At 50.0% G+C, this 22968-nt stretch overlaps 2 protein-coding genes across 3 annotated transcripts in view; both read left to right on the forward strand.

Annotated features, from left to right (window-relative positions):
- Positions 1 to 373: 373 nt before the first annotated feature.
- On the forward strand, positions 374 to 4670 carry LOC114605900 (interferon-induced protein with tetratricopeptide repeats 5-like). 2 transcript variants are annotated; one of them, XM_028747572.2, is made up of 2 exons: positions 374 to 527; positions 2808 to 4670. In XM_028747572.2, exons 1-2 carry the CDS (start codon positions 523 to 525, stop codon positions 4189 to 4191), a joined length of 1389 nt encoding a protein of 462 aa, XP_028603405.2. In that variant the 5' UTR covers positions 374 to 522; the 3' UTR covers positions 4192 to 4670. The 2 variants fall into 2 exon arrangements, with proteins under 2 accessions (XP_028603405.2, XP_028603406.2); XM_028747573.2 differs by lacking the exon at positions 374 to 527 and adding an exon at positions 1443 to 1553.
- A 5483-nt stretch (positions 4671 to 10153) lies between these two features.
- LOC114605746 (uncharacterized) overlaps positions 10154 to 22968 on the forward strand; it is a 42980-nt gene continuing 30165 nt past the window's right edge. Inside the window, exons 1-8 of the mRNA XM_077935613.1 lie at positions 10154 to 10317; positions 13685 to 13777; positions 14640 to 14804; positions 14979 to 15080; positions 15249 to 15326; positions 17377 to 17450; positions 19925 to 20049; positions 22515 to 22653. Of these exons, the coding sequence (XP_077791739.1) occupies positions 10168 to 10317; positions 13685 to 13777; positions 14640 to 14804; positions 14979 to 15080; positions 15249 to 15326; positions 17377 to 17450; positions 19925 to 20049; positions 22515 to 22653 (926 nt within the window). The 5' untranslated portion in view covers positions 10154 to 10167. The remainder of the gene's footprint in view (positions 10318 to 13684; positions 13778 to 14639; positions 14805 to 14978; positions 15081 to 15248; positions 15327 to 17376; positions 17451 to 19924; positions 20050 to 22514; positions 22654 to 22968) is intronic.

Here is a 22968-nt window from a genome sequence, read left to right on the forward strand (position 1 = left end):
AGGAGACCTTGCAAGTGTGGATTGAGGATCCCTCCCGACCTTGTGCACATGGGATCGGGATGGGGAGGAGAGCGGGGGGCGCGGGGGAATCGGGGAGCGTACTGGGGCGTGAGCAGGCAAGGATGGAGAGCAAAATCAGCCGGGAGGAGCCTTGCATCGTCTGCAGGGGAGAGCCAAGATACAATTTTGCCGTATGGCCCACGTTTAAACCCTGATTTATTCATTTCCGCCAGTGGGGGGCAAAAATGTTGCGCTTGGGGGGAAAATTAAAATTAAAATTAAATGTTGCGCTTGGAGACTTTGCAAGCAGCCCAGGAACATTCTTCTCCACAAACAGGAAACGAATCTCTCTTTTGAGTTTCGGTTTCTATTCTGCCCGAGTGAGCTCACTGCGTTGCTATATAAACTGAGAGAGCGAGGCAAAAGTTTGCAGACGGAGGTAGCATCCTGCAGACTGCTGGACCGCTGGCGAGGGAAAGTTCGCTTCCTGCGAAATTCAGCCTCCTCTCTGGAAAAGGGAAAATGAGGTAAGCAGGGACTCCTCCTGCGTAGATCTGACTCCTCCGGCTTAAAGACCTCCCGTTCTGCATTTAGTGCTGCAGGAGTTAGAATCCCAGAATGGGAGAGATGGGAGGGAAACCCCCACCCCGAATAGCCTGGCCCCCGCCAATGCAAGTTGGGTGTTGCTGGACCCCAGCTTCGGCAGCCAGCATGGCCAAGGGCAACGGGAGCGGGAGTCCCGCGACATCAGGAGAGCGGCAGCTGTGGCTCAGTGGTTAGAGCACCTGCTTCGCATGTAGAAGATTTCAGGGCTGGACTAGATGACTTAAGCATATGGGGAGCCGTGCACCTCGTGGTGTACCACATTCACAGCACAGTGGTACCTCGGGTTACATACCCTTCAGGCTACAGACTCCACTGACCCAGAAATATTACCTCGGGTTAAGAACTTTGCTCCAGGATGAGAACAGAAATTGTGCTCCGGCGGTGCAGCAGCAGCAGGAGGCCCCATTAGCTAAAGTAGTGCTTCAGGTTAAGAACAGTTTCAGGTTAAGAACGGACCTCCGGAAGGAATTATGTACTTAACCCGAGGTACCCCTGTACTGAGGAACAGAACCCCCCAGGGATGTTTCCCTGAAGCACCCCCCCCACCCAGAAAGAATCCTGTTAACTGCAGTTTACACATCAGAGGGGCATTTCCAAGCATCCTTCAGTTCCCAGGGTTCTGGCAGTGCGTGCGCACTTTCAATGTGCTTTGAAGGATAGTGTGCGCACAGTCTCAGAGGCAGGCTGCCTCTGGCACTGGAGATCATGGAGTTGTGGAGTTGGAAGGGACCCCCAGAGTAATCTAGTCCAGCCCCTTGCAAGGCAGGAATCTCAGCTAATGAATCCCTGGCAGGTGGCCATCCCAGCCCTGCTTAAAAACCTCCAAAGGACTTTTGTTTTCCTCAGATTCCTGGGCTTTGCATGCAGAAGGTCTCGGGGCTGGACTAGTTGACCCTTTGGGTCCCTTGCAACTCTCAAATCCTGTGGTCCCCTGATGGCATCTGCAGGTAGGGCTGGAGATAGGATCGTGGAACTGTAGAGTTGGAAGGGACCCCGTGGGTCATCTAGTCCAACCCCCTGAAGTGCAGGGATCTTTTACCCCAGGTGGGGCTCAAACCCACAACCCAGAGATCAAGAGTCTCCTGCTCTACCGACGAAGCTTTTACTCTGACACTCTTTGGCCAAATCTAGGCAGTAGGGGGAAGCACCTGCTCAGGTGGGCGGGGCCTAGGGATAAAAGTGGGTGGGGCCTAGGTGTAAAAGTGGGTGGGGCCTGGGGTAAAGGTGGGCGGGGCAACAGGTGTGACCCTTCCTTTTTTGGCAAGAGGCCACATTCTAGTGACAACCAAGTCTAAACCCTAAATCTCCTGGGCCCCTTTGAGCAAAGAAGTCCTGCCTGCACCACCCCTTCACCCTTTCTGTCTCTTTTTTTTATTTATACTTTTATTAGATTTTTCTAATTTATGTTTCAAGGTATTCATTTAAACCATCTCAGATCAATGACTTCCCTTTCTCTCTTTCCGTGGTTCATTTTGCCTACCATACATCCCTGCATATTGTAAATGACCTAAACCATTCCGTATTCCATTGTTACACCATCAAAACTTATTTGCACTGTTGAATTTATCATAAGGCTGCCACCGTTTTCAGCTGTACACAATTTTCACCCACATAATCAGTAAATATTTCCCAGCCTTCTCTAAAGGTATACTCTTCCTGTTCTGTTATTTTGCATGTCAAATCTGCAAGCTGTGTGTATTCCATAAATTTAAGTTTAAGGTTAGCAGACGTCCCTGGATTTACAAATCAGTCCCATGACACAATCCATCTATTTAGTAGGAAATTGAAAAGTGTCTCCGGATTTATTGAAAAAAATCTGGTAACTTTATTTAAGTTGCCATTCTCCTTTGGTTGGGACTTTGCTCCTAGGAATTTCCCTCTGAATTATCCTCAACAAAAAGGACTCTGGTGTTTTTTTTTAAAATGTACTTTTAAACATTTCCCCCCAATTCTGTATAGAATCTGTTCCAGAAGTCTTTTTGACATCCAAAACATTCGACTATCAAAGTGTAGCTTCCGATCGGCTGCAAGAGGAACGTTGGAAAACCAGAACACTCACTTCCCGTTTTCGATCGTTCGGGAGCCAAAACATTCAACTCCCAAGGCGTTTGGGAGCTGAGGTACGACTGTATATCCTCTCAAGAGTGTCCCTCACCCTTTCTCGATCTCTCTCCCTCCCTCCCTGCCTCTTCCCTCTGCAGCCGACCTCTGAGATCGAAGCTGGAGAGCTTGCAGTGCCACTTCACCTGGGACTTCGAGATCAAGGACAAGGTGGATGCCTTGCACATCCTGCAGACCCTGGCCCCGCTGGCCCAGCACACCCCGCACCGCAACCGAGGCACCTACCTTGCCATGAGGGCCTACCTCCAGGACTTCCAGGGGAACTACGAGGAGGCCCTGGACAGCCTTCGAGAAGCAGAGGGGGCTCTGAGGCGGGACCACCCCGCCAACTTCTCCCGCCAGGCCCTGGTGACCTACGGCAACTACGCCTGGGTCTACTACCGCTTGGTCAATTACGACATGGTGGACCTCTACCTGGGACGCATCCACGACATCTGCCGGTCCTTGGCCAGCCCAGAGGCCTACTCTGCGATGATCCCTGAAGTCCACGCTCAGAAAGGCTGGTCCCTCCTGGCCGGGGGCTTCCGGAACGGGGACCAGGCCGCAGAATGTTTCCGGAAGGCGCTGGAGGCGGAAGAGTCCAGCGAGGAGTTCCAGGCCGGACTGGCCATCTCCGTTTATGCCTCCTACACTCATTCCTGGGCCACCGAACAGCGGGAAGAAGCCCAGAAGTTGCTGGAAGAAGTCGTCGCCCGCCAGCCGCAGAACTACGAAGCCAAAGCTTATTTGGCTCAGACCCTTATGGCGGTGGACATGGAAAGAGCGCTCTTCCTTGCGGACGATGTTGCCCAGGAGAGCGTGAACCCCGAAGTCCTCCGAATCGTCTCCAAGCTGTACAAGCAGCAATCCCTTCCCCGTACCATTTCTATTCTGAAGAAGGCCATTTCCATTCTGAAGAAGGCCATCGCCCTAGATCCCGGCTACCATCTCCTACACTACGACCTTGGCATGTGCTACCTGCAGATGTTGGAGCACTCTCCAGGTGACTTAAGAGAAGAAGCTGTCGAGGCTGCCATTGAGAGCTTCAAGCGCGCTCTGGAGATGGATCCTTTCTCCATCTTCACCCGGCTGAAGCTGGCAAAAGCTTACGGCGAGAGGTCGCCAGCTTACGAGGAAGAGATCTACCTGAACCTGATGGAGGAGCTCCCAGGAGCCAGCAAGAGATGCCAGCAGTCCATCTACATGCACTGGGGGGACTTCCTCCTCCACAAGAAGGGGATGAAGAGCAAGGCCCTAGAGATGTACCAGGCGGCCGCCAGGATCCCCGGAGACCACTGCTTTGAGAGGAAGCAGCTGGAAATTTGCCTGAAGAGGCTGGCGAGGATGTTCAGGGAAGACGGAGAAATTGACCAAGCGAGCGCTGTCTACAGCTTCCTTAAAGAAACAAGGCTTCAGGTTACAAGTCAACAGGACGGATCGTGGCGAAGGGGTTCGTGGCGAGGGAACGGCAGGGCCCAGCAGTGAAGGACCTCCACACTCACACACTCGCAAAGAGGCAGCGGGTTGTGGCTCTTTCCTTCCAGTTTGGGAAGAGGCTCTTCCTGCAGCCTCTCAGCCCCTGGACCCTCCAGCAGGTTTTGCTGGGGAAAAGCTGATTTCCATGAAGTTTCGTTGCAGTCCCCTCCCCGCACTAAAGGAGAGAAAAAAAAGCTTTCAGTTGTGTTTATCTGTGTAGTTGTTTCTAGAAGTTGCATTGCTTTTATTACTATTACTATTATTATTTTTAGTTGCAGGCAGAAAGTCCTGGATCCGGCAAGGCTTAAAATCTAACGGAGGATTCCATTGCTGGAGTTCAGTGCAATGATCAGTTTCTTTTGCGCTTGATTCCAAGACTGTCAGTATGGAAGAAGCAAGACCTTTTGGGGTGTTAAGTCTACGAGCCCCTCCATCCAGGGCTCAGGTTGTATGTATGTTGTGCAAATAAACCATATATCCTAAAGACACCACGGTCTCCACTGTTGCCTGTTCTATGGAAACCGAGCCCTGGGATATCGCTCCGCTGAGAGATTTGGGTGCCACTTAATAGTATTAAGATTATGGTAACCACATATTGCTTGCCCGTCCCCCTAAGGTCCCAGGGCGGGTTGCAACCATTCAAGTTATGAATATATCCAAAGATGGCATTGCACAATATTGCAAATAGTTTAAAGCCAAGTAAGAATTGCCTGGGGGTTGAAATAGATTAGCCTTTGGGTCCCTTCCAACTTATTGCAGAAGTGAGCTGGGCATTCATAAGACACACTTCAGGGGTCGAAATGCCACAGGTGGTGTGTGGCTGAGACTCTTCCATGTCTTAGCTGCAGAACAAACACAAACGAGAACTTGGGAAGAGAGCGACTCTTTGGGAAGTTTCCCAGCGCCAGTCTCAAGCCTGCCATCGTCTTGCTCTGCACCTGCAGATTTCAGCAAGGCTTGTTCAAGAGAACCAGGAAACCTTCAGCGGAGCCCTGCGGTGCCAGATGATTTTGGGAACATTCAGGGTGGCAGCAGATGAAATATTATTTATTAATATCCTTCCTAACTTGCACTAGCAAGTTCCTTTACTTAGCAGAGTTTACACCCCCCTTTTTACATGCACAGCAGATAGCTGGTTGCAGGCTCGTGTGAGCCTCTCACTATTATACAATTCAGTCTGTCTAAGATTGTACGTTCTTGGTAAATTCCCTTGAATCCCTCTTAAAAGAATAAAGACGCCACAATCTTATTCAAAGTCAATAAGAGAAGTTTACTCACATTGGTTCACAATTGGATTCCTGAAGGCAAACTTAGTTACAAATATGTACGTGTGGATCTGTCCCATATGGGGGGATAATCCCAGTGCTTCTGCTAGATGAGAGGTAGCAGAGCAGTCCTAGCTAGAAGCTGGTCAAACGAAGAAGGAAGCCAAAAAGAGGGAGGTGTGCTGCGTGACTCGTCCTTTTGTTACCTGGACAGATAAGGTCATGCCCACCTTCTATCATATGCAAAAGGAAGGATGCTCCAGCCAGGAGGAACAGGAAGTTTCGACTGGCTGGACCAAAAACCCCCTCGCATGTCTTCTCTAGCATTACAAGGAATGTTGTACTTGACTGCCTCTCCTGGATCACATCCCACAATCTCAAGAGGGGAGGGTGCTGTTTTGCATTGCTTTCTCTTTCAAGGATGAAATAAGCTCCCAGAGGTGCCTTGAAAGTGTGAGGGAGGGAGACTGACAATTAATATCCTGACAGGGCTCCTGCGCCTTTGACAGGAGAGCAGGCGAAGGATGCTGGAGTCTCCAGAGGGATCAGGCGGGAGGATGAATTTGGGCAGGGGGGAGCTGGTGGGGGAAGGTGTATTTCCTGAGGCTCCTGACCAGCTGGCCAGATTTTAAATTCCAAGTTGAGGACCCCCCTGTTCCCCGTGGTTCCTCTCATCCCGCCTGGTTTTGTAGACCAGGAAACTGCAGGAGGGAGGCCAGCTTGGAACTGAAGGAATGGGTTTCTGTGCAGTCAGTCTGAAACGGGACCCAAAATCCACATTTTTCCTCCTCCAAGGGAGCATTTCTAAAATGCATTAACTTGAGCTCTTGAGTCAATGTATAAACAGAAAGCCAGTTGTATAAACCAAGTGCTCAAAGCCCCCTCCTTTATCAGTCTGTGACTGCAATGGATGGCCTTGCCAGTTCCGTGGAGCAGGGATGGCACGTCTGGGTCTTATCTTACATCCTGACCACAAAAAGACACACGGACCTTGTCCAGTCTGACAAGAGACCCGGAAACGGTGCCAGGAGTTCTCTTAGAGTTGGTGACCTGCTGCCCCAAGATAAGAGTATAGGAACAGGAACAACCTTTTATGGTCAAGAGTACCGGAACAGGAATATCTGTTTATGGTCATGGATGTCAACTTACGTGTATAAGCTGACGTGGTTGGATTCCTGGGGAAGGGGGGAGAGGGGGCCCGGAGGATATATATACTGCATGAAATTTCTCATTTCTTTGGACTTGCTGTGAACTGACCACACAAGTGCCTTCTGCTATCCAGAGAGCAGAATAAACTCTTTCTCTGAATCAACCTCGGTGACATTTGACTTCCTTTCTCCCTCCCGGGAGCAACGCAGACACCAGCAGTCGGTAAAGTCTAAGAAGGCTACAGAACCTAACCTTTAGGAAAGGGGGGCTTTTCCAGGAAACTGCCACCCAGCCAGCAGTCTTCTTCTGGAACAGCCATTGATGCACGTTTGCCTATGCGGTCGCCCAAACCTATTGGAGCTCATTTGACCGCTTCAGTAGGTGGAATTGGCCCTGTTACAGGGGACTGTGGAACTCCCTGCCACTTGACACCAAGCAGGCGGCGCCTTCGCTGTACTTTTTCCGGCCCCTGCTATAACCAAGCCAACTCAGATGCTTAGAATCATAGAATCTTAAGAGTCAGAAGGGACCTGGAGGGTCATCCAGCCCAGCCCCCGGCTGCATTGCAGGAATCTCAGCTAAAGAATCCTTGACAGAGGGCCAGCCAACCTCTCCTTAAGAACCTCCAAGGAAGGAGAGTCCATCACCGCAACTCAAAAGTCAAAAGTGGTTTTATTTTTCATTTTTATTTTTTGGAATATATTTCATGAAACTCCCACAAATTCCAAATAAAGTTACATACCGGTAACCATTTTTTTCTTCAACACAGTGGTACCTCGGGTTAAGAACTCAATTCGTTCTGGAGGTCCGTTCTTACCCTGAAACTGTTCTTAACCTGAAGCACCACTTTAGCTAATAGGGCCTCCTGCTGCTGCTGTGTCATCGCCGCATGATTTCTGTTCTCATCCTGAAGCAAAGTTCTTAACCTGAGGTACTATTTCTGGGTTAGCAGAGTCTGTAACCTGAAGCGTCTGTAACCTTAAGTGTCTGTAACCTGAAGTGTTTGTAACACAAGGTAAAGGTAAAGGGACCTCTGACCATTAGGTCCAATTGTGGCTGACTCTGGGGTTGTGGCACTCATCTCGCTTTATTGGCCGAGGAAGCTGGCGTACAGCTGGTCATGTGGCCAGCATGACTAAGTCGCTTCTGGCAGACCAGAGCAGCGCACGGAAACACCATTTACCTTCCCGCTGGAGTGGTACCTATTTATCTACTTGCACTTTGACGTGCTTTTGAACTGCTAGGTTGGCAGGAGCAGGTACCGAGCAACAGGAGCTCACCCCATCGCGGGGATTTGAACCACCGACCTTCTGATAAGCAAGCCCTAAACTCTTGTTTTAACCCACAGCGCCACCTGCGTCCCGTAACCCGAGGTATCACTGTACTAATAATAACATATTCTCAACTTCCCCTTCCATTTTCTGTGATGTTTTCCCTTCCTCCCCATTGCTGCCCCGTCTTCACTCTTGTATCCAAATCATAACACAATAATCTCTGATTCTTTCTGTTGTTCAAATCCTGCTTGCAAATTTGTCATATTATAATAGTTCTTTGAACGGTTATATCAGGCAGAGGAACCCCCAGTCCCTCTGTGGCTCTCTCCTCAGTCTGAGAAGTAGGAAACAATCTGGAATTGGGACCTGGTGGCTCAGAGAAGAGACACGCTCCTTCCCAACCTAACAGAAGCAGGATTCGGAGAAGCGGACGCTTGCCTCCTTCGTTCTGCCTTCCCCCAGGACCATTTCCTCCAAGGAAGGGTGGTCTTTCCCCCTAGAGTCAGCCTGGCCATAGCTGGGATGTAGCAGCTTCTGTGCAAGGACTGCAGAGGGTGCTTGAGAAATGCAAATTCGTTCCGGGGGAAATGGAAACTGAGACTTATAAGAGGAAACTCACAAGAGAAAGGGCTCTCCGCTCCCGATGTTGCTTTTCTTCCAGCAAAGGAACAGTTTTGTCACCCCGCAAGGGCAGACACCTGTCATGTATGGTTTAGTTGCAGGGGTTGGACTAGATGACCCTTGGGTCCCCTCCAACTTGACACTTCCACGAGGTAGGGGTTTGAGACACAAGGAAAGTGGGGGTTCTCCTGCTCCTGCCCTGCTTGTGAGCTCCCCACTTTGGGCCTGATCCTGCAACCAGACAGATCTTCGGATGTTCTTATGAAGTGAAGCAGCGGCTACGTGCCAGCCCCTCGTGAGGAGCAGGTGACAAACACAGACCTGCCAACATTCCTCTGATAAAAATAGGGACATCCTATTCTACATCAGTGCCTCTCCCCCCCCCCCCCCCCCACTTCATCTTTCCATTTCTGGGTGTAATGATTCCTGGCTGCTTCAGTTACATAAGAATCTCTTTTTTTGGAACTTCTGTCCCTTGTAGAAAAGCTTCAGGGTTCTTTTTGTGTGTGTGTAATCACTTTAAACATCTTTTTTTTTCTTTATCTCATCCTATTTCATTGCCCCCCAAATACCCTCACTTTCTTACCAGACCACCACGTGCGGGAAAATCGTGGTGCTTTTAATGTGTTTCGGTATTTTAGCTTCTGCATGTTTTAACAGCGGGTTTAATCCAATTCTTCTGGGTTCTTTACCTTCTTCTAAACCGCTCGGAGGTTTCCGACAATCGAGCAGCGTGCAAATTTCACGAAATTTCACGAAATAAGCAGATGAAGACCCACGGCAACTCTCCAAACATCTGGGCAGGAAGGACTAATAAAGAATATTTCTGGCAGGAGAAAGAAAGAAAGAAAGAAAGAAAGAAAGAAAGAAAGAGGAAGGAAGGAAGGAAGGGAGGGAGGGAGGGAGGGAGGGAGGGAGGAAGAAGGAAGGAAGGAAGGAAGGAAGGAAGGGAGGGAGGGAGGGAGGGAGGAAGGGAGGGAGGGAGAAAGAAAGAAAGAGGAAGGGAGGAAGAGAGGGAGGGAGGGAGGGAGGGAGGAAGGAAGGAAGGAAGGAAGGAAGGAAGGAAGAAAGAAAGAAAGAGGAAGGGAGGGAGGGAGGGAGGGAGGGAGGAAGGAAGGAAGGAAGGAAGGAAGGAAGGAAGGAAGGAAGGAAGGAAGGAAGGAAGGAAGGAAGGAAGAGAATATAGTGCAGGGACCTGCCTGATATCAATAGGCGGTGAGTTCCAAAGGGCTGCCGTGCTGAAAGATCGATTTCTTGCAAATGCAGAAAAGGGATTATGTGGCTTCTGAATGCAAGCTGGATCTCCTTTCCGCCTTCCTGGCTCCACCGTCTTGTGGTGTTTAGAGCATCTCATATAACAACAGACAAAGGCACCAGGGCGCTCCATGAATAATAGAGATCTTGCGGTGAGCATTACACTGCCTGGAACTTGCGCTGCCAGCGAAAAGCCACGTCGGCTGGCCCAAAGGAGAGCCTGGCTCTCCCCCCAGCCTCCACCTGCGTCCTGGAGCGCCCAGAAATTGCAGGGTACGTACCTGGGTCCTGGCTAGGAGGCCTATCGATGGCTACCAGCCATGGTGGCTATGCTGTGGTCTCTGTAGTGCGGGTTTCTGACTGGCCACATTGAGAACATGGCTCCATCTTTCCCCCATTGCAGGAGCAGGCCAGCTTGCCGGATGGACGCACGAGGGTCCGGTTTGGGCGGCTGGGGCCTCGGGGATCTGCGGCGCCTCCAGCCTGGCCTGTTCCGGACGGCGGCAGACAGGGCCCAGCTGCAGACAGCTGTTCACCAGGTGAGGTCGCAACCCCTTTTCCGCGTCATCAAAGCATTGTGTTAACGGAAAAATCCGAGGGCTCCCTTGGAGAAAAACAAAGACACCAACCAGGATAACTTGGAGCAAAACAGCAGCCTGTAGGCTTGGCTTTTATTGAATAGTGTCGCGACAGGACTCCCACCTGCAACAAGATGAAGCAAAATGGAAGCCCAGAACAAAAGAAGACCCCCACTTTTATTAGTTACTAATCCCCCAAACTACACCCCTAAGAGTACATCACAACTACATCACAAAAAGGAGGGTTGAGGGAGGAGTTGTGGTGGTAACCTGAGTGTCCTGTCACCTGGCTGGTTCCCCCTTTCCCCCTCCCCATGAGTACTTTCCAGGTGACAGAGGGGAGTTTGCAGTTTCCTGCCCCCAGAGGGAAGATCTGATCATTGTCCTTTGTTCCAGTCCATGCTGAATCCACTCCCATATGCAAGTTCTTTGTGATCTTGATGGTCTTCTGTCTGGGACCATCAAGGTTGGCATAGCAACTGGGCAGGGCTCCTGTGGATGTGCTGGTATGCTCAAGGGATTATGGCTGTCCTGTATCAAACCTTCCCCATTTTGTAGTCCTTCCTTCATGGAGTAAAATAAAAGTGGAACAGTGCAGATCCGATGTATGGTTGATTTTCTATGAATGTATAACAGAAGCGTAGCATATGTAGTGTGTGTGTGTGTGTGTGTGTGTGTGTGTGTGTGTGTGTGTGAAGTTTGTACAAACTGAATGATGGGGGTTGCAAGCGTCCTGGCGTTCGGTCTCCCATTGTGGCCAGAAGAGATGGCTCTGGATACGGGAAAGCGATGGGCACAGGTACACTGTTCCTGACCAGGGAGGCTCCACACTTGCTGTTACTGCTTTACAGCTGGGTTGGATAGCCAGCTGTCAGGGATTCTTTAGATGTGATTTCTCCGGCCGCAGAGGGCTGTCCTAGGTGATCCTTTGGGTCCCTCCCATCCCCCCCTTTTTTGTAAAAATAATTTTTATTTGATTTTACAAAAGTTACCGCATTACCAAATACATAACCAACTACAGAGATTTCTCTGAATCCTTCGACTTTCCACCTTCCCCTCCCTGGCTCCTATTGTCAACATTTTCAACTGCATATTATTACATAATACGTATTTTGTATCTGTCCGTATTTCCATCATGTTAGTTACATTACAAGTGTTGTTAAAATCCTGGTAATGTTTTCAGCTGATTAAAAGTGGTCTCCCGGATAGATTATAAACTTTCCCCATTCTTTCTTGAAGTTATTGTCTTCTTGGTTCCTGAGCTTTCCAGTCAGTTTTGCCATTTTGGCATAGTCCAACAGCTGTTCCTCTCTGGTGGGGATTTTATCTTATCATCATCATTTTATTTTTATGCCACCTTTCCAGTGAGAGCCAGTGTGGTGTAGTGGTTAAGAGCGGTAGTCTCGTAATCTGGGGAACCGGGTTCGCGTCTCCGCTCCTCCACATGCAGCTGTTGGGTGACCTTGGGCCAGTCACACTTCTCTGAAGTCTCTCAGCCCCACTCACCTCACAGGGGGGTTGTGGGGGAGGAAGGGAAAGGAGAATGTTAGCCGCTTTGAGACTCCTTAAAGCAGTGTTTCCCAACCGGTGTTCCGCGGCACACTAGTGTGCCGCGAGACCTTGCCTGGTGTGCCGTGGGAGGGAGGCGGGCGAGTCGGGCGGCGAGAGGCGGGGCGGCGGCGGCGAGGATCCGCGTCGAGCCGGGGGCGGCTCCGCGGTGGTGGTGCCGAGGTTTCTCTCTCCATTCTCCCCTCACACACACACACAGGAAATAACACAGGATCAGCTGACAGGACCCGGCCAATGGGGCGGCGGCGGGGCAGCGCGCGCAAAAGGGAGGAGCGCGAGACAGAGGACGAGGAGGAGGCCGGCATGTCCGGGCAGTAGCAGCAACAACAGCAGCAGCAACTCCCGGCAACGGCTCCTCAAGCCCCGGGCAACCCTACTCCCTCACCGGCCTCGGCCGCCCTCCTGCTCCACCCGCCTCCCCCGCCGCCGCCGGCCACCTCGGCCCCGCCGCCGCCCCCTCCTCCGCCCGCTATCGCTGCCACCACCACAACAGCCGCCGCCGCCTCAGCTGGGCCCATGCCTGCCGGGAGCGGCGGCGGCAGCAGCAGCAGCAGCGCCCCGGCGCCCTTCCCTCACGGCAGCGACCCGGCCCTGAACGAGCAGGAGAAGGAGCTCGTGCGTCCCTCCCGGCGTGACGCTGCGCGCTGATGTCACGGGGCTGTAATGGTGGTGTGCCTCGATATTTTTTTCATCAAACAAGTGTGCCTTTGCCCAAAAAAGGTTGGGAAACACTGCCTTAAAGGGAGTGAAAGGCGGGATATCAAATCCAAACTCCTCCTCCTCCTCCTCCTCTTCTTCTTCTTCTTTCCATAGTTGAAACTATGCTCAAGGCGGCTCACAGCATGAGAAGATTTACATAATTACAGACATAGCAGAAGTCATAAACAATAAATAAAACACATCAAAATGTACACAACCAAAGAGAAACAATTTCCACGTAAATCGTAAGATCTAAAAGTAAAGATACGACAATAATATCAATAAAAGCAACAAGCTCTCTCAATCCCCATAAACAATACTCCAGCTCAAAAATCTGTTCAACAGCCTCAGCTTTTGTAGCTGGAGTCAGTCCGCACTCCACTCTCCCAAGCCAGGTAGGAAAGGGCTAGGTAAGACTGTCTTCCATAAAGACGGTTTTAACAATGAGTCCGTAAGTGACTGTGGAGGCCAATTCTGGATCCACGCGTCCTTCCACAGTGGGGACATAGGTTTCCGGGCGGGAGTTGATCCGGTGTGGATTTGCCAAGCGTGCCTTCCTCTTAGCACGTTTCTCCCTTGCGTCCTGAGTTCGAGTGTCTTCAGAGTCTATGACACCTTTGGTAGAGGCTGTTCTCCAACTGGAGCGCTCGCAGGCCAGTGTTTCCCAATTGTTGGTGTTTATACTACATCAGAGGTCAGCAAACTTTTCCAGCAGGGGGCCGGTCCACTGTCCCTCAGACCGTGTGGGAGGCCAGACTATATTTTTTTTTGGGGGGGGGGGAATGAACGAATTCCTATGCCCCACAAATAACCCAGAGATGCATTTTAAATAAAAGGACACATTCTACTCACGCTGATTCCCGGATCGTCCGCGGGCCAGATTGAGAAGGCGTTTGGGCTGGATCTGGCCCTTGGGCCTTAGTTTGCCTACCCATGTACTACATTTTTTTTTTAAGATTTGCCTTGAGGCAGTCTTTAAACCTCCTTTGTTGACCACCAGCATTACGCTTTCTATTTTTAAGTTCGGAATAGAGTAGTTGCTTAGGAAGATGATAACCAAGCGTGCGCCCAACATGCCATCTCTGCCCCACAGGTATTCGGGAGCCATGCGTGGCACGGCTGCTGTTCCGACAAGCTCCTGGAGGCGCTGCTTGAGGCAGGGCAGCAGTGTTACCTGAAGCAACAGGTGAGTTCAGAGGTCCCCATCTCTCTCTCTCTCTCTCATCCTCCTCTGACCAGGGCTGAACGGTGGGGTGGTCCATTTCAAAAGCGCTCCTAGGCACCCCCTGTAGCGGAAGGAAAGTAGAAATGAAGAACTGCTACTCCTACAAGCGCCACGTGTTAGGGTGAGGCTAAATGCTTTGTTGTTGTTGTTGTTTAGTCATTTAGTCGTGTCCGACTCTTCGTGACCCCATGGACCAGAGCACGCTCCTGCGCATGTGCGACCACCAAAACCCGGAAGTACCATATTTTTCACTCCATAAGACGCACTTTTTTCCTCCTAAAAAGTAAAGGGAAATGTCTGTGCGTCTTATGGGGCGAATGTGCGGTCAATCACTGGCTCCCTTTCCGGCCCTTTGCCCAGGCCTCCATTGTTGAATGTTCTGCAGATGGAGGCCATTTGTTTCCCCAGCGACAGGGGACTGGCTGATTAGATTATCTGTCTGGAAACTGTAGAAACGGCTCCCTTTACTTTCCTAAAGAAGCTGCAGAGCTGTGAGTTGAACCCCATAAAAACAGGATTTTTTCCCTTTGCAAAGTAAGCTCAACAGCTTTGAGCTGATTCTCAAAAAAGGGCCTTTTCCCCTTTGCAAAAGAAGATGCACAACTTGGAGCTGATTCCCCCAAAAATGGGGCTTCCCCCCTTTCCTCCTCTAAAAACTAGGTGCGTCTTATGGTCAGGTGCATCTTATGGAGCGAAAAATACTGTAACCTGTTCCGGTACTTCCGGGTTTCGGCGGTCCGCCACCCGAAAAAACGCAACCTGAAGCGCCTGTAACCCGAGGTGTGACTGTACATAGATATCTTTATGAGATACCCTTCCCTAGCTGCACTGGGATTTTCAACTCCTGGACTCCGACCACGATGGCTACCTCTCCGCCCGCGATGTGGAGCTGCTCCTGGCCCAGGTGCCCCACGCCCACCCTGCAGGCGAGGCCTGGCAAGACTTCCTCAGGAGCCGGGGACCCAGCTTCTCCTGGAGAGACATCGAGGTAATGGTTGGGCCATGGAAATAGCGGAGACAGGAGACTGTCCCACGCAGGGGGCGTGGTGAGGCGGTGGCTTCAGGCGCCAGGCCAGAGACCTGCTCCCAGTGCAATGGGCTTCCTCCAGCCGCTTCGGGCGGCACTGTTTGGCCTCAGGCAGCAAAATGTCCTGCGCACCAGGAGGGCATGAGGGGATTGGCCCAGCAAGGGTCCCGGGGGCCAGGCGGTGAGACGAGGAGGGCCACACTTGCCCCCGGAGGGCCTGAGGTTCTCCACCTTGAGGTAGACGGGTGGTCCTAGGTCGAGGAGCTAATGGGGTTCGGGGGCAAGGCAGGACCCACATGTTGCAGGGGGGCAATATTGTGGGGTGCCAGCTTGCCTGCATGGCCGGGGAGTTACACAGGCCCCTCACCCGGTTTCCTCTTGCTTCTCCCCCCCTCACCCCGCAAGGACTGGCTTTTCAGACCACCCCACCTGCTTGCGGACAGATCCCGCACTGAGCTGAGAAGGAGCTGCTTCAGCGAGCAGGTAGGAGCGGGAACCAACCCTGGGATGGAAACTGCTCGGGAATCGAGGCTCAGCGATGTCTGAACCAGGATCGGGCCCTGGTGGTTGGGAGAGGGCAGGCTGCCTAGGAGTAGCTCAGCTATGGAACTCACTGCTGCAGGAGGCCAGCGATGGCCATCAGTTTGGGTGGCTTTCCATGAGTGCCAGACTAGGGCCTGGGATTTAGCGTTCCCAAAGCAAGGAAGGATTGGACTCTGATTAATAAAATATACACGGGGCTTGACCAGCAAGACTCTGGAAGGAGGTGCCAATAATAATACCTGTCCACCCCTCAGCCCAGGTCGTTTTATTCACAAAAGAACTATTTACACAGTGTTCGTAAGAACCAATCACATTTCCTCTGAGCATTTCAAAACCCCCACGTGGAGACAAAGTTAAAAGTTAAAACTTGTTATTTAGTCGTTTAGTTGTGACCGACTCTTCGTGACCCCCTGGACCAGAGCACGCCAGGCCCTCCTGTCTTCCACTGCCTCCCACAGTTTGGTCAAACTCATGTTGGTAGCTTTGAGAACACTGTCCCACCATCTCGTCCTCTGTCGTCTCCTTCTCCTTGGGCCCTCCATCTTTCCCAACATCAGGGTCTTTTCCAGGGAGTCTTCTCTTCTCATGAGGTGGCCAAAGTCTTGGCACCTCAGCTTCAGGATCCGTCCTTCCAGTGAGCACTCAGGGCTGATTTCCTTCAGAATGGAGAGGTCTGATCTTCTTGCAGTTGTCCAAGTTGCAAAATGAGGAATTTAGTTCTTGCTCAGCAGCACCTGTCTCCCTAGCTCAGGCTTCCCAAACCCAAGGATCTTGTTGAGCAATAGCTTCCATCAGCCCCCAGATGATACATTTTATCTGATTTTATCTATCAGATAAAAGAGGTAAACTGTTCACGGAGGCATGGAGACCCTTTTCAAACTATTTGAAGAACTGTTACAGTCAAGTGAAAATGAGGGCTGGGTTCAAATTATGAGCAGCGGGATGAAAGCAATGATAAGTGAAATAGAGGATAATTGTATTAGATAAAAATATGTCATATAAAACAATAGATTTAAGTCAGGAATAAAAAAAAGGTTAGGTATAAGTCTGGAATCAAAAAAAGGTAAGGCTGGGAAGTCAAAATTTTAAGAAAAACATATACAGTCATACCTCGGGTTGAATGTGCTTCAGGTTGAGCGCTTTTGGGTTGTGCTCCGCGGCAACCCGGAAGTAACGGAGTGTGTTACTTCCGGGTTTCGTCACTCGCGCATGCGCAGATGCTCAAAATGACGTCATGCGCGGAAGCGGCAAAACACGACCCGCGCATGCGCAGATGCATTGTCGTGTCTTACGTTCTATTCAGGATGCGAACGGGGCTCTGGAACGGATCCCGTTCACATCACGAGGAACCCCTGTATTGAAATTTAGCTAAGTTTGTAAATCTTGTGAAAATCAATAACAAAATTGTGTCAGAAAAAGGGTGGTCCTCTGTGGCCTACAGTTTGCAGCTTTTGACGGCACCCTTTGGGATCAGAAACTATAAGTACCTTATTTTTCGCTCCATAAGATGCACCAGACCACAAGACACACCTAGTTTTTGGAGGAGGAAAACAAGGGGAAAAAAATTCTGAATCTCAGAAGCCAGAACAGCAAGAGAGATCGCTGCGCAGTGAGAGCAGCAATCCCTCTTGCTGTTCTGTCTTCTGGGATAGCTGCGCAGCCTGCATTCGGTCAATAAGACGCACACACATTTCCCCTTACTTTTTAGGAGGGAAAACGTGAGTCTTATAGAGCCAAAAATATGGTAAATGGTGCCTCATCAGTAGTTATGAAAATTGAACATCACGTTACGGCACTGTTTGTGTTTGCCCTGCAACAGCAGTCCTGTAAGGTAGGCCCTTAGTACAGACCGGGGATGAGAGAAAGTAACTCGGCCCATAGATTGATTCTTTGGCAGACGAAGGCTTTGAACGCAGGTCCCCAACCCCTGGTGTGAAATTCAAGTCCTTCTGCCCAGCCACATTGACTTGAGGTTTTCTATCTCTCGAAGGGTGCAAGCGGAAGGGCCAGCAGCCCCCTCTATCGCTGGGGCATCAGGAGATGGGATGAGCAGCCGCTGGAACGGTAGGTCTCCCTGCTCAGAGGAAGGGACTTACTCTCGAGTAAGGGTCTATAGCAGCAGCAGGAGGAAACCTCCATCCTCGCAGGCCAGCTTTGACAGGTGGGCAGGGAAACTCGCTTGTCAATCTCACAAGGTCTTGCGATGTCGCATGATTGACATCTGATTGTCAAAAGCCTTGCAGAAATGACGGGGAAGGGAGAGAAAAAAATGAGCAATTTTGCAAGCAAGGGCAATGGAGGAGACTTCTTCTGAGCTCTGCCTTTAATTGCAAAATAGAAATAGAAATACTTTATTGTCACTGTACCACTTGTTTACAGTGAGATTAAACGAGCCCCCCGCCAATCTCTCAGTCCTTGTTACACTCTGTGTGCTGTCCTACAACCACCAACCCCAAACCTCAGCTGCAATGTTGCTGTCTTCCATTCAGCAGCCTCACAGCCCATGGGTAGAAACTGTTCTTTAACCTGTTGGTGTGGCTTATCATGCTTCTATATCTCCTGCCCAAGGTCAGGAGATTTAAAAGGTGATGGCCAGGGTTTGAGTCATCCCTGAGAATGTTCCTTGCTCTTCTGAGGCAACATCTCCTGTGATAACATGCAATGACAACCCATGATATCATGTGCTGTCTTCACCACCCTCTGTAGGGACTTTCTGTCCACGGCTGTCAAACCAGCGTACCACACCGTAATACAGTATGAGAGAACACTTTCTACTGTGGACCGGTAGAAGGAAATCATCAGTTGCTGACTAACATTGTTTTTCTGCAAGACCCTAAGGAAATGAAGTCTCTGTTGGGCCTTCCTAACCACCTGAGCTGTATTGACCTTCCAAGTAAGGTCTTCACTAAGATGGACTCCCAGGAATTTAAAGAAAGAGACTCTCTCCACACAGCCCCCCCTCCCCCGATATACAACGGGGCTAGCTCCCCTCTCTTCCTCTGAAAGTCCAACACCATCTCCTTTGTCTTGCCAATGTTTAGGTGCAGATTGTTCTCTGAGCACCATGTGGATACCTTTTGAGCCTCCCCCCTTTCCCTGGTGGCTTTTGTAGAGGATCACAGCCTTATTTATTTTGTTTTATTTACTGGAAATTATATCCCGTTTGGCTTTTTCAAAAGCAACCACAAAATGGTTTGGAATTGTAGAACTGTAGAGTCGGAAGAGACCGTGAATCTCAGCCGTCCAAAAACCTCCCAGGAAGGAGAGTCTGCTACCATCCAAGTCCTTGGGGAGTCTGTTCCACTGCCAAACAGCTTTTGCTGCCAGAAACGTCTTCCTGCTTTTGAGTTAGAATCTCCTTCCTTGTACAGTGGTACCTTGGCTCTCAAACTCAAACTGTTCCGGAAGTCCGTTCTGAAACCAAAGTGTTTCAAAACCAGGGCGCGCTTTCCCACAGAAATAATGCAAAACGGATTAATCCGTTCCAGACTTTTAAAAACAACCCCTAAAACAACATTTTCACATGGATTTTACCATCTAACGAGACCATTGATCCATAAAACGAAAACAGTAGTGTACTGCAGTCACAAAATCAATCAATCAATCAATCAATCAATCAGTAGCTGAACTGGGTTCCACTCAGTCACAAAAACAAAACAAAAAGAGCCGCGAAAACAAAAACGTGAAATAAATAGCAAAAACAGAGAGATCTCAGCGTAACAGTCAAATTGGAAGTGTGGCACTCAAATCAGAGCATGTTTGGCTTCTGAAAAAAGTTCGCAAACCGGTACACAAACTTCTGGGTTTGGGTTCCAAGCTGTTTTTGTACCAAGGCATTTGAGAACCAAGATACCACTGTAAGCTGAATCCATTGGTTCGAGTCCTACCCTCCAGAGCAGAAGAAAACAAGTTTGATCTATCTTCCATAGGGCATCTCTTCTGATATTGGAAGATGGCTCTCCTGTCACCTCCCATTACGAGACTGCCAGCATGCAAAATGCCCTTCAATGATGCCTTTCTCACTCATGCCAGTGTCAAAGCAGAGGGCATCCCTTGCAAGGCACATATATGCCTTTGCAAGAGGGGCAAGGTCTCAGAACAGCAACGCAGGTGCCTTCTGTTGGGATTACACTCCCCCCGAGCTGCAGATGTGTGGGATTATTGCATGTCACATGTCTGTTTACATTCCAGCACAGATTGCTGGAGTCTGGGAGCGGAACTTCCGCTCTGTATCGCTTTTGTTTTGGGTCTGTCTCAGAGAAGACGGCAAGGAGAGATGCCATGTTTTCTTTGTCTTGATTTATGTATAATAAATGCGTAGTTTAGTATCGTATCCATGCCTTGGGCCTGATCTGTTGTGCAGTTCACGCTGCTGAGTAATGTGTGCTCAAGGCTGCTCGGCTTGAGTCACAGACGCACGTCTGAGGAGCAGAGGTCGATGGATCTCTGCAGCAGCAAGGTTGAGAGGGAGATGTCCAGCTGGGGACGAACCAGTTGGCTTTTCGTCCCCCGATTCTGACCCCTTCTCTCTGCCACAGGTGGGACTCTGGGGGTCTGAGCACCCTGCTTGCGGAGGAGGCTTCCGGGATGCTGGCAGCGCTGGAGCAGAAATACAGGGTTCTCCAGAGGAAACTGTGCGCTGAGATGTTGCATTCACACTATGGTGAGAATGTGGGGCACAGCAGTGGGGCAGAGCAGGAGTTGCATCTGGGGAAGGGGGCAGCAAGGGAAGTGCAAGCCAATACGCTGGATGTCCAGACATCCCCTCGCTTAAGAGAAAGGGCCACCAAGATGTGGTGATCGACTAGGTAAGTGGATTTTTTATTTTAGTGAAATGTATACGCCACATGATTGTAAAAACATAAAGCAGTTCAAAGGGCTAAAATTCTCAGTTATAAACACTGAACAAATGATTAATATAGAGATAAAGCTAAAAGATGAAGCCCATGTAACATCACATTGAAAAAACACGTAAACGTAATAAACTGTATAATAACAATTGTAAAGTTATTTACTGGAAACTACTCAAAATTGTGAGCTCCCATTGTTCAGTTCCAGCTCCCGCCAACGTAGCAGTTCAAAAGCATGTCAAAGTGCAAGTACAGTGGTACCTCTGGTTGTGAACGGTATCTGTTCCAGATGCCCATTCGCAACATGAAAGGAACGCAACCCGTAGCGGCGCGGCTTCGCACACACGGGTTGCGATTCGCCGCTTCTGCTCATGCGTGTGACATCATTTTGCACATCTGCTCATGTGCGAGCGGCGAAACCTGGAAGTAACCCTTTCCAGTACTTCTGGGTCTCCGCGGGACGTAACCTGAAAGAACATAACATGAAGTGGTCATAACATGAGGTATGACTGTAGATAAATAGGTACCACTCTGGCAGGAAGGTAAATGGTGTTTCCTTTCGCTGCTCTGGTTTGCCAGAAGCATCTTAGTCCTGCTGGCCACATGACCCAGAAAAACTGCAGACAAATACCAGCTCCCTCGGCCAGTAAACTGAGATGAGCGCCGCAACCCCAGTCGTCCGTGACTGGACCTAACGGTCAGGGGTACCTTTACCTTTACCTTACTCCTCAGAATTAAATACAGCTTCTCATAATGTCAAAATCAACATTGTGACATAATGTATTAAAATATAGCTTATTCAGTTGACCACCAAGTCCAGTATTTACAAAATGCAATTCCCATTTTGTCAGTCCCGTTGTTGTTTAGTTGTTTAGTCGTGTCCGACTCTTCGTGACCCCCTGGACCAGAGCACGCCAGGCACTCCTGTCTTCCAATGTCTCCCGCAGTTTGGTCAAACTCATGCTGGTAGCTTCGAGAACACTGTCCCACCATCTCGTCCTCTGTCGTCCCCTTCTCCTTGTGCCCTCCATCTTTCCCAACATCAGGGTCTTTTCCAGGGAGTCTTCTCTTCTCATGAGGAGGCCAAAGTCTTGGAGCCTCAGCTTCAGGATCTGTCCTTCCAGTGAGCACTCAGGGCTGATTTCCTTCAAAATGAATAGGTTTGATCTTCTTGCAGTCCATGGGACTCTCAAGAGTCTCCTCCAGCATCAGAATTCAAAAGCATCCATTCTTCGGCGATCAGCCTTCTTTATGGTCCAGCTCTCACTTCCATACATCACTACTGGGAAAAGTCAGTCCCATAGTACATTCGTATTCTAATTTGTTCATCTTCTCTTGTCCTTTTCTGTCTGACCTATTCCTTAGAAGACTACAACATTAAATCTTTTGAATACTGACACTGGTAGATGCTGGCACAGGCAGACAAGACCAGGATTCCTGGATATTCCCCTGTTTCGCCTCAAGGGGCTCCATCAGCCTTGCGTGGTTCGTCACTGTATATAACAGCTACACGGAAGTTATTCGTGATAGATTTTCAGTCATGGTCAAATCTATCACGAATAAGTGCCAGCATTTTGTACGTACTGGACTCAGATGTCAACTGAATAAGCTATATTTTAATATGTTATGTCACGATGTTGATTTTGACATTATGAGAAGCTGTATCTAATTTTGAGAAGTAAGGTAAAGGTAACGAGACCCCTGACCATTAGGTTCAGTCATGGCCGACTCTGAGGTTGCGGCGCTCATCTCACTTTATTGGCCGAGGGAGCCGGCGTACAGCTTCCGGGTCATGTGGCCAGCAGGACTAAGCCGCTTCTGGCGAATCAGAGCAGCGCATGGAAACGCCGTTTACGTTCCCGCCAGAGCGGTAACTATTTGTCTACTTGCACTTTGACGTGCTTTCGAACTGCTAGGTTGGCAGGAGCAGGGACCGAGCAACGGGAGCTCACCCCGTCACGGGGATTCGAACCGCCGACCTTCTGATCGGCAAGCCCTAGGCTCTGTGGTTTAACCCACAGCACCACCTGCGTCCCTAATTTTGAGAAGTAGTTTCTAGTAAATAATTTCACAATTGTTATTATACAGCCTATTATGTTTACGCATTTTTTCAACTGGATTTGCGTAATATGGGCATTCTAGTAGTTTTGCCCATGTAACAGCTACATAGAATTGTAGAGTTGGGAGGGATATCGATGGTCAACACGTCGAAGCCCCCTGAACATGTAGACTTAGAGTCTCTCTCTCTCTCTCTCTCTCTCTCTCCTCCCCACTGCAGGGCATCCGGTTTGGACCTCCCTGTCTCAGGCCGCGAAAGAGGACAAGCTCTCTGAGCTGGAGACCCTGGTGGATTTCGGCCTACGCGAGGGAAGTATCCTGCCCCTCTCCAGCCTGCCTGGGGCGCAGCACGAAGTCAGGTGCGCTCAGTACATGTGTGAAAGTCCAGCTGGGGGCATGGGCACCAGGGCCAGATTTAGGTCTGATGAGGGCCTCAGCTCCTGAAGGTAATGGAGCCCTTTCTATGTCCAGCTGTCCTTTGTCCACAAAAAATTGTCACTGTTTTGTGTGTGGAATATGTGCTATATGGTAATTGATGGACCTAATAGGTATCTCAAGCCATTTGCACATGTGGCCATCCAACTAGTCCATGCAGAATGTAAAGGCAAAGGTACCCCTGCCCATTAGGTCCAGTCGTGGCCGACTCTGGGGTCGCGGCACTCATCTCGCTTTAC

Source organism: Podarcis muralis, chromosome 10 (genome assembly GCF_964188315.1).
Source record: "Podarcis muralis chromosome 10, rPodMur119.hap1.1, whole genome shotgun sequence".
In the NCBI taxonomy this organism is placed as follows: Eukaryota; Metazoa; Chordata; class Lepidosauria; order Squamata; family Lacertidae; genus Podarcis; species Podarcis muralis.